Source organism: Prionailurus bengalensis, chromosome A1 (genome assembly GCF_016509475.1).
Source record: "Prionailurus bengalensis isolate Pbe53 chromosome A1, Fcat_Pben_1.1_paternal_pri, whole genome shotgun sequence".
In the NCBI taxonomy this organism is placed as follows: domain Eukaryota; kingdom Metazoa; phylum Chordata; class Mammalia; order Carnivora; family Felidae; genus Prionailurus; species Prionailurus bengalensis.
This window is the reverse complement of record NC_057343.1, coordinates 179,280,386-179,297,068: the sequence shown is the minus strand read 5'-3', so window position 1 is coordinate 179,297,068 and position 16,683 is coordinate 179,280,386. Positions and strand designations below refer to the sequence as shown.

The following is a 16,683-nucleotide window of genomic DNA, read 5'->3' as shown; positions in this document are numbered from 1 at the left end:
CTTGGTTTCTTTATAAAACACCAAGGATATATGAACCAATGACATTTCTAGTGTATAAGTGGAATACTATTTTTGTATGAAGAATTTTTCTATGATTGTTAACTGAATCACAGAAAGTTAGAATATGAAGATTATTTTAGAGATTTGTCATTTTACATATGGAATCTGAGGAATAGGGAAGTTGTTACTCGCCTCTTGTGAAATGGTACATGGTTTAGGAGTTGATAGTCATGGTATCTGTTATTTAAAAAAATTTTTATGTTTTATTTTTGAGAGAGAGACAAGACCGGGCGTGAGTGGGGAAGGGGCAGAGAGAGAGGGAGACACAGAATCCGAAGCAGACTCCAAGCTCTGAGCTGTCAGCACAGACCCAGACAAGGGGCTCGAACCCATGAACTACGAGATCATGACCTGAGCTGAAGTTGGACATTCAACTGACTGAGCCACCCAGATGCCCCACTACCTATTTTTTAATAATCTGTGTTCATATTGCCTCTGAAAGTATGGTCAATTCTGGTTTTTAATTTGGGGATTGGTAGGGTTTGTAGAAAGAGCACGGAATTGAAACAGTCCAGAAACTTGGGTTCTAACTGTGGGTCTGCCATGAACTTTTTGAGTAACGTTAGGCAAGGCACTTATCTCAGTAGGTTCTTAAAAGCTCTTTTAACTCTGTATGTTTCTTTAATCATTATTTCCATTCCTTTTCTTGTAAAGTTTTGCTTTGCTGTTTGGTAAGTCTGATTAAATCATCTTGATCTTTTTAGGTTGATTATTCTAGACCTTCAGCAAAACACAGAAAAATAGCTACCTCATTTCGTGACACTTCTCTCAAAGACATTTTAGTGCTAGCATGCTCTCTTTTAAAAGAGGTAAGTTATTCAATAATTCAATATCCTACTTAGGGTATTTAGGAGATTTAAGTTCCAAAAGAATTTCAAATGAATCCCCCTTCCCCAACCCCCATTCTGTCTTTGGAAGAGTTGCTGTGAACAATCTTAATTTCAGTATAGTAGATTTCTACAGATCTGTAAGAGGTTTCCAAAAAATTCACTTTTATTTAATAGGGATATAATAAAACAAAATCCAAAGGGAATTTAGTAACCCATCTTTAGGTAGTAGTTTCATTGCCTTCCTACTAATAGAGTATTTATTGCAGAAGCTGATTGAGACTTAGTTTATTTTAGTTGCTTGTATTTTAATGGGATGCAGATGAACAATGAAATGAGAGTAAGTTTTCCTAATTCATCAACTATTGATATGTATTCATAGGTGAGCCAAGACAGTTAACTTTAATAATTTCTTTGGGAAATAATATTTTTCCCATTTGCTACTTGGTGCCCTGTTTGAGCATTAGGGATAGTACAGTTCATAATTACATTGTGTTTGCTTATAATATAGGGATTCCACCATGCTATTCAAGCTTTTTAATTGGTGTTGTATAGCATTTCCCAAAGTATGTTCCAGTTAGCAGCACTTGCTAATTATTTCAGTTCTGTGGTATAGTAACATGATAACTTCTGGAGTTAGCCGGACGGAAAGACCCTTTATTATTTTTTCAATTAAATTTTTAAAAATGTTTATTTATTTTAGAGAGAGAAAGCATGAGTGGGGGAGGGGTAGAGAACAAGGGGGACAGAGGAGCTGAAGGGACTGTGTACTGACAGCTCAAGCTAATGTGGGGCTCAAACTCACAAACCATGAGATCATGACCTGAGCTGAAGTCTCAACCCACTGAGCCATCCAGGCTCCCCGACCTTCTATTATTTTAAAATTTTTCTTTTTTTATGGAAAATTTTAACATATACAAAAGAAAGTGGAAGAGTATTATGAACTCCCTTGGACCAATCAACCAATGAAGCAGTAACAACTCATGACTAGTCTTGTTTCATCTCTGTACTTTTCTAACAACTTTCCTTTTTTGTGTGTTATTCTTTAAGCAGAATCCTAACCTTCATATCATTTCCTCCACAAATATTTCACAGTGTGTCTTTAGTAGATACATCTATTCTGGTTGTGTCAGAATGGATATTTGGGGTTGGGGGTTCAGGAAGTGGGGTATGGTCAGGATTATTCTCCAGAAGTTTGTTGAGTGTCTTTCATTCAGACAGCTTGGCAACCTTTGTTAGCTGAATGTGGATCATTTATATGTGAAGTTCCCCCACTTGAAGAATAGTATATTTTCAGCTGTTCTAAGCAACCTTTGAGCTAATAAATCCCATAGATTTATACATTTGTGCTGTGTAAAGTATTTGTCCTCGAGTTACTTTTTATAACTTTAGAAGATGACCTACAGTTTGCAGTTAAGTGTAAAAAGTCTTATTCTCATTTGAGAAAATAAAACCTGAAAATAGTCTATTGTAGATTTTTGTTGATAGTGATTTTACAACTTTTTCTAATATATACTGTAACAACATAACTTTGCAAACTTTTTTTCCTAATTCTAATTTGGCATTGAAGAGTTATTTACATTAGTGAACTGAGAATTTGTTTATTGACATGTTTCCTAATGTTTTACTTGACTTTCAACTTTTTTCAGGTGTTGGCCAAACCTTTAAATCTTCAGGATCAAGGTCAACAAAATCTAGTAATGCAGGTCTTGAAACTGGTCCTCAACTGCCTTAACTTTGACTTCATTGGCAGTTCAGCAGACGAATCTGCCGATGATCTTTGCACAGTGCAGATTCCAACAACCTGGAGAACAAGTAAGAAGAAAGTTTAGTGTGAGGCATGGCAGAGTAAAAGGCACAGAATTAAGAAGTAGAGTTGCCACGTGTGCAGTTATCTCTAGTTTTTGTTAGACAATCAAAAAATTCAGAAAGATTTGTAACACAAGATAGCTGCTGATACCCAGCAGTGAAATCTGTTTTCCCTAATTCATATTAAAGGAATTTCCATATTTTGATATTGGAAAATAGGAAAGATAGTTCTAGAGTTAGGGGGAAACAGGTTTGGGAAGGAAAATGAAGAGTTCTGTTTTGAAATGTTCAGATAAAGTGGGAAAGGCTATAACACTTGGCAAGAGAAAACATAGTTTTCAGTGTTAGGAAGAGAATGAAATTAGAGTAACTGACTTAGCAGAGCAGAATTGCAACTTCCTCTCTTACAGAGAAGGATACCAAAAAAAAGCAAGGTGATCTGCCCTCACACATTGTAGAAAGATGATGGCACTAGGGTATTCCTGAAGTCAGAAGTGAAGAACAGGGCTGAAAGGGCTTGGTAAAAAGTCTGTATTCTGCACAAAGTCCCCAGGATCTTCTCTACCACCTGTGCAATGAGGTGACCACCTTTTCCCTTTTCTTCCCCTGTGTACTTCCCTCTTATCTCGCAAGAGCAGACCTTTTTTCCTTGAGAAATTAAATTGGATATTCAGGGATTTAGATACAGTAGAGAAACACTACAGATTTTGTGAAAACTTCTAATATGGACGTTCTGTTTTGAACTGTTTTAATCAAAACAAACACTTAAAAGAGACCTGGTATTCTTGGTATCATGGTGAATACATGAACTAACAAATGTAATAAAATTGCACAGACTACACACACACACACACACACCCACACACACCCATATATACATACATGAGTACATGTAAAAATGGGAAATATGAATAAGGTTGATGAATTGTATCAATGTGATTTCCTGATTGTAATACTGTACTGTAGTTTTGCAAGAACTTGCCTTTGGAGGAAGCTGAATAAAGTGCTCATGGAGTCTCTCTGTATTGTTTCTTGCAAATGCAGATGCATCTATAATTACCCCAAAAAGTTTTTGTTATTTTTTTCAAAAGGAGAGTTTAGTAGAAACAAAGTAAAGAGTAAGAGTGAACTTCAGAAAAGTATAGTTAATATCCCCAGGGAGATAAGAAAAGGGAACACATCCCTGAAACAAAAATAGGATATTGTTTTAAAAAGGCAAGTTCAGAAAATGTCCCAAGTATAAAAGACAGCTGCCAAAAAAAACATTTAGTAAAAGAGTTGGAAGGTAAAGTTAAGGAAATATCGCAGACAGTAGAGCAAAAAAGAAAACAGAGATTTGATACGAGAAAAGAAAAATACAAGAATATTAGAGCATGAAACTAGGAGATCTGGCACCTGTTAGGAGTTTAAGAAAGAGGATAGGGGGGAAAAAACCCAGAAGAAAATTTGCAAACAGATAATATCAAAAAAAGTTCTCAGCACTGAGACATAAATTTTCAGATTGACAGGTCCCATCAAGTACCTATCATCATGAATGAAAAAAATAAATGCTAAGCTTCACAATTATAATCATATGGGAATAATGATGATAAAAAGATCCTAAAATCTAACAGAGATGAAAAATAAGTTACTTACAAAGGATTGGGGTTAAGAATGATAATAGACTCCTCACTATTAGCACTGGAAGCTAGAAGACAATGGAGTAATCTCCCCAGACTTCTGAAGGGAAATAATTTTCAAACTAGACTGAAATGTAGAACTAAGACATTTTCAGACATGCACATCCTCCTGGAATTTATCCCTTATGTATATGCTCTCTGAAAGTTACTTGATATACAAACCAAGAATGTGGAAGGTAAGGGGTTTGTGAAAAAGGAGCTTTAACACAAGATGACAATGAACAGACATAAAAAGAAGATAATTGTTTAACAAATTTAGAAACAACCAGTCCCAAGTTGAAGGCTTTAGGAGGTAGGGTAGGGGTGGGAATGGAAATTATAGGTTATTTGATGCTATTGATCATGTGGAAAATAGCATAAAGAACATTTTACAAATCGGTTGAGCATTTGGAAGGAATTAGTGACAGATCTACAACTAATCGCAGAAAAGATGCTATGATTAAACCCAGAGAGTGTTAGAAATACAGTATAATTATAGGGTACTCCTTGGCTCAGTTGCTAACATTATATAGCCATAATAAATGTAAACACTTAGAATTGATTTAATCCCAAATAGTTAATAATACTGGATGGTTGTTGAGAGAGGACAGATTGTGGTATGGGCTAAAGCCTCATCCGTTGTAACAGGAATTTATTTGATAGTTTAAGTAAAACAAATAAATATTCATATAGCATGTTATTTGGAAATATGTATGTAAGTGTAGATAAGAGTTGAAAGGTACTTAGAATGGGGTAAGGTATAGCTGTTTTTTATTATACACTTTTTAATATTCTTTTTGATACTGTTTGCATTTTTAAACATTTATATTACTTTAATACAAATGAAAATAGTGAGAAGATTCTCCCAGTAAGAACTGTAGATGCTTCATAAAAATAAGCAGCATTTTAGCTAATTGGTTTCTATCTCTGTATCATTTCATCTTTCAAAGGAAAATAGCTAGGAACTAAAAGGAATTAAAAAGGTATTAAGCCTAACTGGAAAGAGTGGTCACATGCAGAGGTCTTGGAGTTCTCATTTGTGTGATAAAGTCTTACTGATTACGTTAAGAATTGAAGTAACGCTATAAGAAAATAATTTTTTTTCAGTTTTCCTGGAACCAGAAACATTGGATCTTTTCTTCAATTTGTATCATTCACTTCCACCACTACTATCTCAATTAGTAAGTAAAACTCACTCATTATTTCATTAAAAAGTATCTATGATCTTTATCGAATGGTAGTATATATTTGTTGTAAAAATTTACATTCTTGATTGGGTTTACCTCTCAAGAAATTCTGACGTCTCCTGGGATTTATATTACTTAAGCTGTTTGTCCAATTCTGTGTATAGTCACCAGTGCATTCCATTTGATGGGTGAACCCAGAACCTCTGACTCTTGATTTAGCTCCTGCCCAGAGCCAAGAAAACCTGTCAGCCTCTAAGTGTACCTTACTTTCTACCCAGTCCCCCGTCCCTTCTTCTGGGCCTCAGTCCAGTAGTTGGCCATACCATCTGTTACCTTCCCTATTCCTCCCCTCTCTCTAACTCTTCTTCAACCGTCCATGCCCTAGGCTTGCCAGGCAGCCCCCATCAGTTATCTCTGAGTGAGAAACAAAGGGGATCTGCTCATGTGATTTTGTGTCCATCACTCCAGTTCATTTATTTTTTGAATTAAATTCTATCATGTACTTTAAAAATCTTAAAACTCTTTGGTTATAAAGTAACTTTGAGACTGTGAACCTGTCTTTGTGGAATCTACAACAGAGACCAGGCAAGACTGAAAAAAAAAAAAAAAGGAAAAAGTTGTCAGTTTAATATCTAAGCTTATAGATGTAAAGTTGGGGGATTCTGAAATTGCCATTTCATGAATAAAGACACTACAGACTTAAAGTGCAAATCAGTGGTGTATTTGTTTAAATCTGTTATTGCCTAGAAGGGAGGAATAGACTTACAAAAATACTCTGCCTCTTTTTTTTTTTTTTTTTTTAAACTTGTCTGCTCTCCCATCTAGAGTTTAAAGATTGTGGTTTTTAAACTGGGTTCCACAGGACACTCATGTTTCCAGATGGTGCCACAGAGTTTCAGGCTTCTGTCTTTTAACCAGAATAGTTTTGTTTTTAGTTGTTTAAAAACCATGGTTTCATGTATAATTATGTTTTGGAATAAAACAAGCTACTGGTGCTTAAAAAATTAAGTGGGGAACAACTGCTTTAAAAGAAAGTAACTAGCATTTATTGGTCATGACCTACTATAAGGTGCTTATCTCAACTCATCCTCAGAGCGGCCCTGCAGGGTAAGTGTTATTATCCTCACAATGTTGACAAGGAAACAGACCCATACTGGCTTAAAGGAATTTCTTTAGGGCAGCAAACTAAATAATGAAGCTGAGATTCAAACCTAGGTATTTTTGGCCCCCAGACCCTGAGTATTGTTTTGTTTTGTTTTGTTTTGTTTTGTTTTGTTTTGTTTTGAGAGAGAGAGAGAGAGAGAGAGAGAGAGGCAGAGAGAGAGGAAGGGAGAGAATCTTAAGTAGGCTCCATGTCCAACATGGAGCCCAACGCAGGGCCTGATCCCACGACTGTGTGATCGTGACCTAAGCTGAAAACAAGAGTAGGACGCTCAACTGACTGAACAACCCAGGAGCCCCACCCCGGATATTTTTGATACACTAGTGGTTCCCAAACCTTCTACACATCAAAATTGCCTGAGGAGTTTTTGGTTTTTTATTTGTTTAAAACAGTAAGGACTGTGGCCAACTAGAGAACATCTAAAAAGGCCGTCCTCTGATTCTTGTCCATGTTCTCACCTTTGTTAGGAGAGCCAGACATTAAGTAAAGTCTCTTAATTGAAATATTTAAATATTTAGCCACTAATTCTATTTTTTTTGTTTTATAAAGTGGGCAAACAAACATATGTGGAACAAAACAAAACTTATGAGGGCCGTTTGGCCTGAAAAGTTGCCAGTTTTGGGCCACTCACTTAATGATCAAACAGGCTTCAAATGGTTTTCAGTAGTAGAATTAAGAACCCAAGTAGTAAGATCGTCTGGTAAAGTATTAACTTTTGGAAGATAACTAGACCATTGGTATTTTTTTTGGAATTTTTGTAGAATATCTGATATTTCCAGCAGTATTCTCCAAATTGTGTCTCAAGATATTAATGGATGGTATGGGTAAGATGTACCATCACCAAATAAATTTGGGATATGCTGGATTAAGTAAAGTTACACCAAGTTACACTGAAGTAAAGTTCCCCCACTTACAGGATACCACAGTACAGAATGTACAGTATTTCTTAAACATACTCTACCACAAAACCATATTTTAATTTTGGTAGAACACCTGTTTTATTGGTTCATGAACGGAGGTGGGCATAAGAAGCAACTGGGAGCCTTTTGAGTATGTCCAAGTTGCTCTGGCATACATATATGACAATATATTAAAAGAGAACACAGACAAATAGAAATTTTAGTGGTGGAGTTAAAGGGTTATGGGTAGTGATGGTGATTGATGATGTGTAGCTTTCAGGGTTCCTAGATTCTATAATGCTTTTGTATCACAAAAATTAAAAAATATTTTTTATGTAAAGACTCGTGCTCCTTACATGTGGCCATAGTTACTTTTAAAATTGAAATGAATTTTGTTGTTCCTATTTTTAGGCACTTTCATGTTTAGTTCAGTTTGCTTCTACAAGAAGGTCCTTATTTAGCAGTCCTGAACGTGCCAAGTACCTTGGTAATTTAATTAAGGGAGTAAAAAGGATACTTGAAAACCCTCAGGTATTTATGAAGTAATTTAATTAATACTTAGTATATAGAAATACAGTTTTTCTGCTGAAAGGTGTGTAATAAACTCATGATTTGATTATGATTCTGGAAGAAACATGAACTGTCATATCCATCTTCCCTTGATCTCATTTATAGTAGAAATGGACAGTTTTTAAAAATGGATGGTTTCCTGATACACTTCTGTGTTCTTTTTTATTTTTTTCCATTTTTTTTAGGTGAATAAGAATAGAAGGTATATATCTTATTATGCTTCTGCTTTACACCATTGTACTGCATTTCTTTGCTTGCTTGTACTTCTTAAATTACTAAAGTAATTAATTCGGAGTTATATCTACCTTCTGAAGACTTAATATAAATCTGAATGTTAATATTGGAGTAAGTGGCTTTAAATTTTGAAATTATGTCTTTTTGCCCTCTTGTGGACAAATAAGAGTTTGTAGATTTAAAAACCTTTCCTATACATTAACTGCAATGTTCATTTCAGAGAATTGCAAAACCATTATTAATTAGTGATTTTGACTGCCTCGATAACATGTTTTGTTTTGCTTTTTATTTTGTCTTTGGTTTAACATATGGATTTTAAAATGTTAAATAATTTAAGGAGATTTATCTGTCTCTTAGTTACTAATAACTCTTGAGAGGACATATAGTATCTGTACATAAAGAAAATTTGCTTGCTAGCTAAGGAGCAATTGATTTTGTATGTCATTCTCAGGAGTATTTTAGTATTTTAGGTGTTATGCTATTATTTTATTTTTTCAATGATAGCGGAATTAAGAAATTTACATGTTTTGTTGATAGATGGGATTTTACTAATGTATGTCAAAATTTTTAGTTGTTTAACTCACTGTCATCAATTAGTATGTGAAAGATAATATGGTAATATCAGATAATTGCTTTAATTGGTTTTCCAGCCTCCTCATGTTCATGTTTCATGTCTGTAAAAGTTGGCTTGAGTATTATATTATTTTAGAATTATAATCATGTAGTAAAAGATCTATTAGTATGAAGTATCTTTTTGTAATTTGTCCTTAATAATTAGATACTGTTTTATATTTTCTTGGAGCTCATATGAATGAAATTTCTTAGAAACTCTTTGAGTATTAAACATATACTCTTTGAAGTCTCTGTCATGCCAGCTACAATGCAAACAAAATGTTCAAACTTTTATAAAGATAACACTGGTGTCCTATCTTCAAGGAGCTCTCACAGACAACTGGGGGGCCTCTTTCTTGGTCTTCCTTTTTAACCTTTCCTTCTCTGAGGTTACCTCTGTGTCTTATAGTACTTCTGTTAGACTTTCTGCCCTATGTTGTAATAATTGTTTTGAATGACTTTACTTAGGGACAAGGAGTTGCTTGAGGGCTCAATACCTATAGGTACTCAATAAATATTTATTGAATTAAAAGAAATTTCTGTTGTGTATGCACAAATACCATTTAAGTTCATCAGTTGGTATTGCTCTTTTCCAGGGTTTCAAGAACCCATTCTTAATTTTCATCTTAAATATTTTTCAAGTCTTCTACTGACTTGTGTGTAAGCCACAGTACACATACACGTGCACACACACAGACATGTACGCACACATGCAAATTTTTTCTGTAATACACTGGGTTCCTAAACATGATTTAGTCATCACAGAGGAAAGCTTTTTCCAGATCCTCTACTTTGGATTCCTTATTTTAATCATTGATGCCAACATTAAATCCAACAGGAATCATTTGTTTTCTTTCATTAATGATGTACTCAGGTGACACAAAGTACCATATGTACCCATGAAAACTCGAAGACTTAATAAAATACTCTTGGAATTTTAGTGATAAGTCATTAGCTTGGTTTGTTTTTAAGTATTTTAAAAAGCCTTTCTTTTTGTCTCATAATTTAGGGTTTGTCTGATCCAGGTAATTATCATGAATTTTGCCGATTTTTGGCTCGTTTAAAGACAAATTATCAGCTGGGAGAATTAGTTATGGTGAAGGAATATCCTGAAGTTATCAGATTGATTGCTAACTTTACCATTACTAGCCTGCAGGTAAATAAAAACATATAGTTGATGTTAAACAGTAGATACTTTTTAGAACAATTTCTTGGTAAGATTTGGTGGGGACTTTTAACATTTGTTAGAGTGCTTTGCTAAAAATACTTATTCCAGGGTTTTAGGTGAAAGTTCATTGTAACATTTTATAATAAACATTTAGAGGCTATCTGAGTATCTACTAAAGAATGAGTTGAGAAGCTATAGTAAAATTTATGTGAAGAAATAAAAGACATTTTTTAAAGATTTTTTTTGGAAAATTCTTTTTATAAGTTGGGGGGAAGCTTTAAAACCACATTTTCCACATGATATGAACTCTGAAAAATATTCATGGAAAGATTAGAAGGAAGCACACCAACTTTTAATAGTGATCACCCTTGGGTGGTAGAATGAGAGATTATTGGTTTCTTCTTTATGCTTTTTTGCATTTATTTACAAAATTTGCTATGTTAATGATGATTGGTTATATGATCAGAATAAAAGTTAATTTTAAAGTCTGTGTTTAGTAATTTTGTTTAGAAAATCTGTGTTAGTAATTCTGTCTTATTAATTCTTAATTCTAAGAAGATATGTCATTTTAAATAACGTTTGCTTTATTTCTTTGTAGCATTGGGAATTTGCTCCCAACAGTGTTCATTATTTATTAACCCTGTGGCAAAGGATGGTAGCATCAGTTCCTTTTGTGAAATCAACTGAGCCCCACTTATTAGACACTTACGCACCAGAAATCACGAAGGCCTTTATCACTTCTCGCTTGGAATCTGTTGCCATAGTTGTGAGGTATTGAAAACTAAATGTTTCTGTTGTATTTTTATCTTTTGCATCTTAGAATTTAAAAAATTTGAGGTATAATTTACCTAGTGTAAAATCACCCTTTTTACTGAATAGGTCTATGAGTTCTGACACGTGCATATAGTTGTATAACTACCATTACAGTCAAGATAGAGACTAGTTTCATCACACCAGAAAGTTCTTTTGTGTCCCTTATAGTCAGTCCTTTCTCCACCCTCAGACGCTGGCATTTACTTATTTGTTCTGTTTTCCTATAGTTTTTGCCTTTTTATTTTATTTATTTATTTATTTATTTATTTATTTTTTAAATTTTTTTTCAACATTTTAAATTTATTTTTGGGACAGAGAGAGACAGAGCATGAACGGGGGAGGGGCAGAGAGAGAGGGAGACACAGAATCGGAAACAGGCTCCAGGCTCTGAGCCAGCAGCCCAGAGCCCGACGCGGGGCTCGAACTCCCGGACCGCGAGATCGTGACCTGGCTGAAGTCGGACGCTTAACCGACTGCGCCACCCAGGCGCCCCAGTTTTTGCCTTTTTAGAATGCTGTGTAGATATAATATATAGCCTTTTAGTTCAGCTTCTTTCACTTGACATAATGCATTTGAGATTCCTCCATGTTGCATCAGGAGTTCTTAAAATTTATTGCTGAATGGTATTTCATTTCCTGGATATATCAGTTTGTTTATCCATTCACTCGTTGATGGACATTTGGGTTGTTTCCATTTTTGTCAATTATGAATAAAACAGCTGTAAACATTGCTGTGCAGGTTTTTGTGTGAACATAAGTTTTTATTTCTCTTGGGTAAATGTGTAGGTGGCAGATTTCTGGGTTGCATGGTGAGTGTATGTTTTACTTTATAAGAAACTGCCAAACTGTTTTGCAAAGTGGCATTCCCACCAGCAATGTATGAGAGACCTAATTGCCCTTTATTCTCATCGGCACTTGATATTGTCAGTTTTTTTTTTTAATTTTAGTCATTCTAATAGGTGTGTAGTGGTACCTCATTTGGGGTTTAATTTGCATTCTCTTAATTACCAATATTATTTACCATTTGTATATATTATTTGGTAAAGCACCTGTTAAATTTGTTGTCCTTTTTTAAAATTGGGTTGTTTATTATATTGAGATTTAAGAGGTCTATATATGAGATCACAAATCTTTTTATTGTATGTGTTTTGTAAATATTATCTTTTAATCCATAGTTTGCCTTTTCATTTCCTTCACAGTCTTTCAAAGAAGTTTTAGAGTTAAGTGAAGTTCAATTTGTCTTTTATTTTTTCTTTTACAAGTTTTATAGTTTTAGAATTTACATTTACTTCTGTGATCCATTTCGAGTTAATTTTTATATGAGATAGCTTGAAGTTATTTTTTGTTTTTTGTTTTTTTTTATGGGTGACCAATTATCCCAGCATCATTTGTGGAGAAGACTATCTCTTCCCTCTGTGCTTTCTGGGCTCTGTTCTCATTAATCTATATATTTTTCCTTCTGCCAATACCCTGTCTTGAATACAGTAGCCCTATAAGCTTTGAAATCAGGTAGTGTGAGTCTTTTACCTTGGTTTCCCCTTTTCAGTTGTTTTGGTTTTTTACTTCCTTTGCTTTCCCATGTAAACTTTAGGATTATCTTGTATCTATAAAAAATCTTGCTGAGATTTTGATTAGGATTGCTTTAAGTTTGTAGATTAACCTGGGGGAAGAATTGATACCTCGGCAGTATCAGGTCTTTCAGTCAATAATCATGTTTATCTTTTAATTTATTTAGCTATTTTGTGATTTCTTTGCTTAGTGTTGTGTTGTATTAAGCCTTCAACTTTTATATATGTTTAATTAGGTTTAATGAATTAGATTTTTTTCTGATTTCTTTGGAACATGCAGTTTTTTAAATGTCAAGTTCCAACTGTTCATTGCTAGTATTTAGTAATGTGGTTGAGTTTTGTATATTGACCCTGTTATGCTAGGAACTCGGTAAACTCATCTGTAAGTAATCGTAGCTTGTTTTATGGTTTCTTTGGGATTTTTCATGTGTACAATCATGTCGTCTTCGAACATAGGTATTTTATCTCTTACTTTCCAATCCATTTGTCTTCTTTTTCTTTATCCATAATGGAATTTTTGTTTAACATAAAGTTTATTTGTAGTGAATAGAAGCTTATCACATTTAAAAAATGTATATCACATCCTAATGTTGGCTGTGAACTTGTTCTTATATATTTGCAGAGATAATTTAGATGATCCACTGGATGACACTGCTACTGTGTTTCAGCAGCTGGAACAGTTGTGCACTGTCAGCAGATGTGAATATGAAAAGACGTGCACTCTTCTTGTACAGCTGTTTGACCAAAATGCGCAGAATTACCAAAAGCTTCTTCATTCAGCTTCTGGGATAACTGTGGACATGGCAATTCAGGAAGGTCAGTAAACTTTGTATGACTATATATGGTATTATGTTGAATTTTAAGTAGCTTCATTAATCACTTTAATACTTTTACTGCAAATTATTTTTATGTATTTCCCCCAATTCCTTGTCCTCTAATAAGCCATTAATTTTGTTAGCCTTCTGGGTATTTTGGTTGCCTGGTGGTTAATTTTCAGTTCTCATTTATAAGATACATGGGAAGTATTTCTCTGGAATCGGTATCAAGGAAAGCTGATAATGGTATTTGAGTAGAGTTCATTAACTTGTAACTATCTTTTAACTAATCATGTTTTCTTCTTTGCTGTAGTTGACTGCAAATTCAAAGCCCAATTTCATCCAATAAAAAATTGTATAAGACCTCATTATGGTTTTGTATTTGCGTATTATCCTTCACTATGGCTTTAGTTTACTATTACATTTGAATCCTCACTTTCCTCATTATTTTTCTTTAATGCTTTATTGAAGGAGGGTTTATTTATTTCTGAATGTCCCTTTAAATCCTTTCAGGAACATTGCAGGGAATAAAATTAAATAAATATATTAATGAATATGAGAATGGAACTGACTTTATCCATTTCTAAAAGAAGACACTTTAATTATGGTTCCATAATGTTTTTTCTTTTATGTTTTTTTCCTTTTATTGTTTCGGGAAGTGAGTGGTAAGGGATGATAGACTCCGTGATTTCCTATCTAAACTCTTTTCAAAACATTGTTTAAAAGATTATATTTTACTTTTATATAATGTCTTAAAATGTCTTTTATTATCTGTTTTTGTTTTTGTGTTTGGAGTCACACATTAAAGAACTGCTGACGGGCTACATAGTGGAGTAGTTAACCTCTACTTCAAATAATCTCTTATTAAGATCTCATTATTTATAAATTAAATTAAGGAGCAATATTTTTGCAGCATTTTAGTCTTTTCATGGTTGATTTCTTCAGAGTTTTCAAAATTATTAAATATTAAATACGTACAAAAGGCTGTGTATATATATTGAGACATGGTGACTAGCAATAACAAACAGCATCACACAGCGTAAAGAATAGGTCAGTATCAGTATCTTTGTTGTTCCCATTGTTTCTCTGTCCAAATCTATCCTTTCTTCCAGCAGAAAATACTTGGAATCTTGAATTTTGCATTTATCAATTAGTGCCTTTTGTTATTCATAGTAGTACTGTGTGTGTGTGTATGTGTGTGTGTGTGTGTGTGTGTGTGTGTGTGTGTGTGTGTATGGGTGTATACAGACACACATATATATATATTCTGGAAATAATTCATGGTTTTGCAAATTTCTGAACCTTATACAACTGTATACAATGAAACTGCATTCTACAACTTACTTTATTTTTTTCCCTCAGTATTGCATTTATGAGGGTTTGTGTTGATGCTATGGCTGTATGATTTGCACTGCCCCTGTTCTGTTGTTTGAATATACCAAATTTATTTATGCATTTTCTTGTCAGTGGATATTTGTATTTTTTCTGCTTTTTGCTAATGGAATGAGTGCAGCTGTGTAAAGATTGTTATGTATATCCATTACATAGTTTCAGTAGAATGATGCCAAACTCATTTACAGAGTGATTTTCTACTTTAGTACCCACCCACCCTCACATAGATCTTTGCCAACACCTCATAATGTTAGACTTAAAATTTTAGTTTTTTTCTCATAATTAATGAAGTTTAGTATTGTTTTATGTTTGTTGACTGGTATTTGTGTCATTATCAATGACATATATTTATGATTTTTGTTCAGTTTTCTACTCACCATTTGGATTATTAGTTTATCTTTTACTGATTGAATTCTTTTTGTGTTTTTGATGCTAACCCTTTAGTGATTTGAATTGTAAATATTGTCCCCAAGTTTGTGATCTGCCTTTACATGTCACTTTAATGTATCTATTCTCTTAGTTATTTTTCATATCAAACTTTATTTTAATTAAATCACCTAATCTTTTTAAAGAGGTAATATGTCCCCATTATCCAGAAAAAATAAATTAAAATGTGTTTCTGTTTCAGTTCTATGATCTGTCCTCTTGTTCTTCACTCTATGTAGCAATTTTTACTAGTTTTGCGTATATTTTCAAAGTTTCTGCATGCATATACAAACAACTATGAACTTATAAATTCTTATCCCTCTTTATTTACTTAGGATGTGGTATACACCCTTAGTGTTCTACTCTTGCTTTTTCTTTCATTTAATAGTGTACTTTATAGCTATTTTCAAATTTAGAGAATGCTTATTTTTTATAGATGCATAATATTTTATTCTTACTGTATCATTATTTAATCATTCTTTCTACCATTGAAAGTCATTAGAATTATTTTTCATCTCCAGCTATTAAAATTAATGCCATATAGATTAACCATGTATATATGTCATTTTACGTGTATACAAGTATATATAGAAGATAAATTCCCAGAGTAGAATTACTATTGGCTAAAAGGGTAAATATTTATAACTTTTATAGATATTGCCAAATTACTTTTGGAAAGGACTATGTCAATTTACTTGTCCACCAGCTAGCTATCTATGGGAGTGTTTCCATATTGCCTTCACAGGATAATTTTACCAGGCTTTTGAATTCTTAGCAATTCTATAGGTGAAAAATGGTTTCTTAGTATAATTTAATATTCTCATATCAGTTAGGCATTAAGTTTATTTAAGACTATTTAGTCTTGTTTTTCTGTAATGACATGTTAATTTCTTTGCTGATTTTTGGGTGTTGGTCCTTTTCTCATTGATTTTTTTTTATAAGAGGTCTTTGTATTTTAGAAAAATGAGCTCCTTATCTGTGGTAAGAGTTGCAAGTATCTTTTTCTTTTTTCTTTCTTTCTTTCTTTCTTTCTTTCTTTCTTTCTTTCTTTCTTTTTTTGAGTGTACAGTTTGATGAATTTAACAGTTATTCATAGCCATGTAACTATCACCACATTCAAAATAGAATGTCCTTCACTCCAAATAATTTCCTCATGCTCTTTGATCCCTTTCCCTGACTCTTGACATGGGAACCACTGGTTTCTGTAATTGTGGTTTGTCTCTTTTAAATTTTTGCATAAATGGAATCATACAGTAAGTAGTCTTTTGTGGTTGACTTTGCATAGCATAATGTTTTTGACATTCAGATATATTGTGTATATTAATATTTTGTTTCTTTTTATTGCTGCATAGTATTCCATAGTATAGTTCTATCTATAAAACTATAGTCTATCCACTGTGTGATGGACATTTGAGTTCCACTTTCAATTGGGAGGCTATTATGAATAATGGTGATATGAACATTTGCAGACAAGTCTTTGTGTG

General features: G+C 33.4%; 1 protein-coding gene across 5 annotated transcripts in view; it reads left to right on the top strand.

Moving 5' to 3' along the window:
• RANBP17 (RAN binding protein 17) overlaps window positions 1-16,683 on the top strand; it is a 333,056-nt gene that overhangs the window by 28,112 nt on the left and 288,261 nt on the right. For 3 of the 5 annotated variants that reach the window (XM_043596083.1, XM_043596084.1, XM_043596087.1), the window contains exons 6-12: window positions 765-869; window positions 2,537-2,702; window positions 5,462-5,535; window positions 8,014-8,133; window positions 10,028-10,174; window positions 10,785-10,957; window positions 13,189-13,382. In XM_043596083.1, the coding sequence (XP_043452018.1) occupies window positions 765-869; window positions 2,537-2,702; window positions 5,462-5,535; window positions 8,014-8,133; window positions 10,028-10,174; window positions 10,785-10,957; window positions 13,189-13,382 (979 nt within the window). The remainder of the gene's footprint in view (window positions 1-764; window positions 870-2,536; window positions 2,703-5,461; window positions 5,536-8,013; window positions 8,134-10,027; window positions 10,175-10,784; window positions 10,958-13,188; window positions 13,383-16,683) is intronic. The other 2 variants (XM_043596086.1, XM_043596085.1) reach the window with 1 other exon arrangement.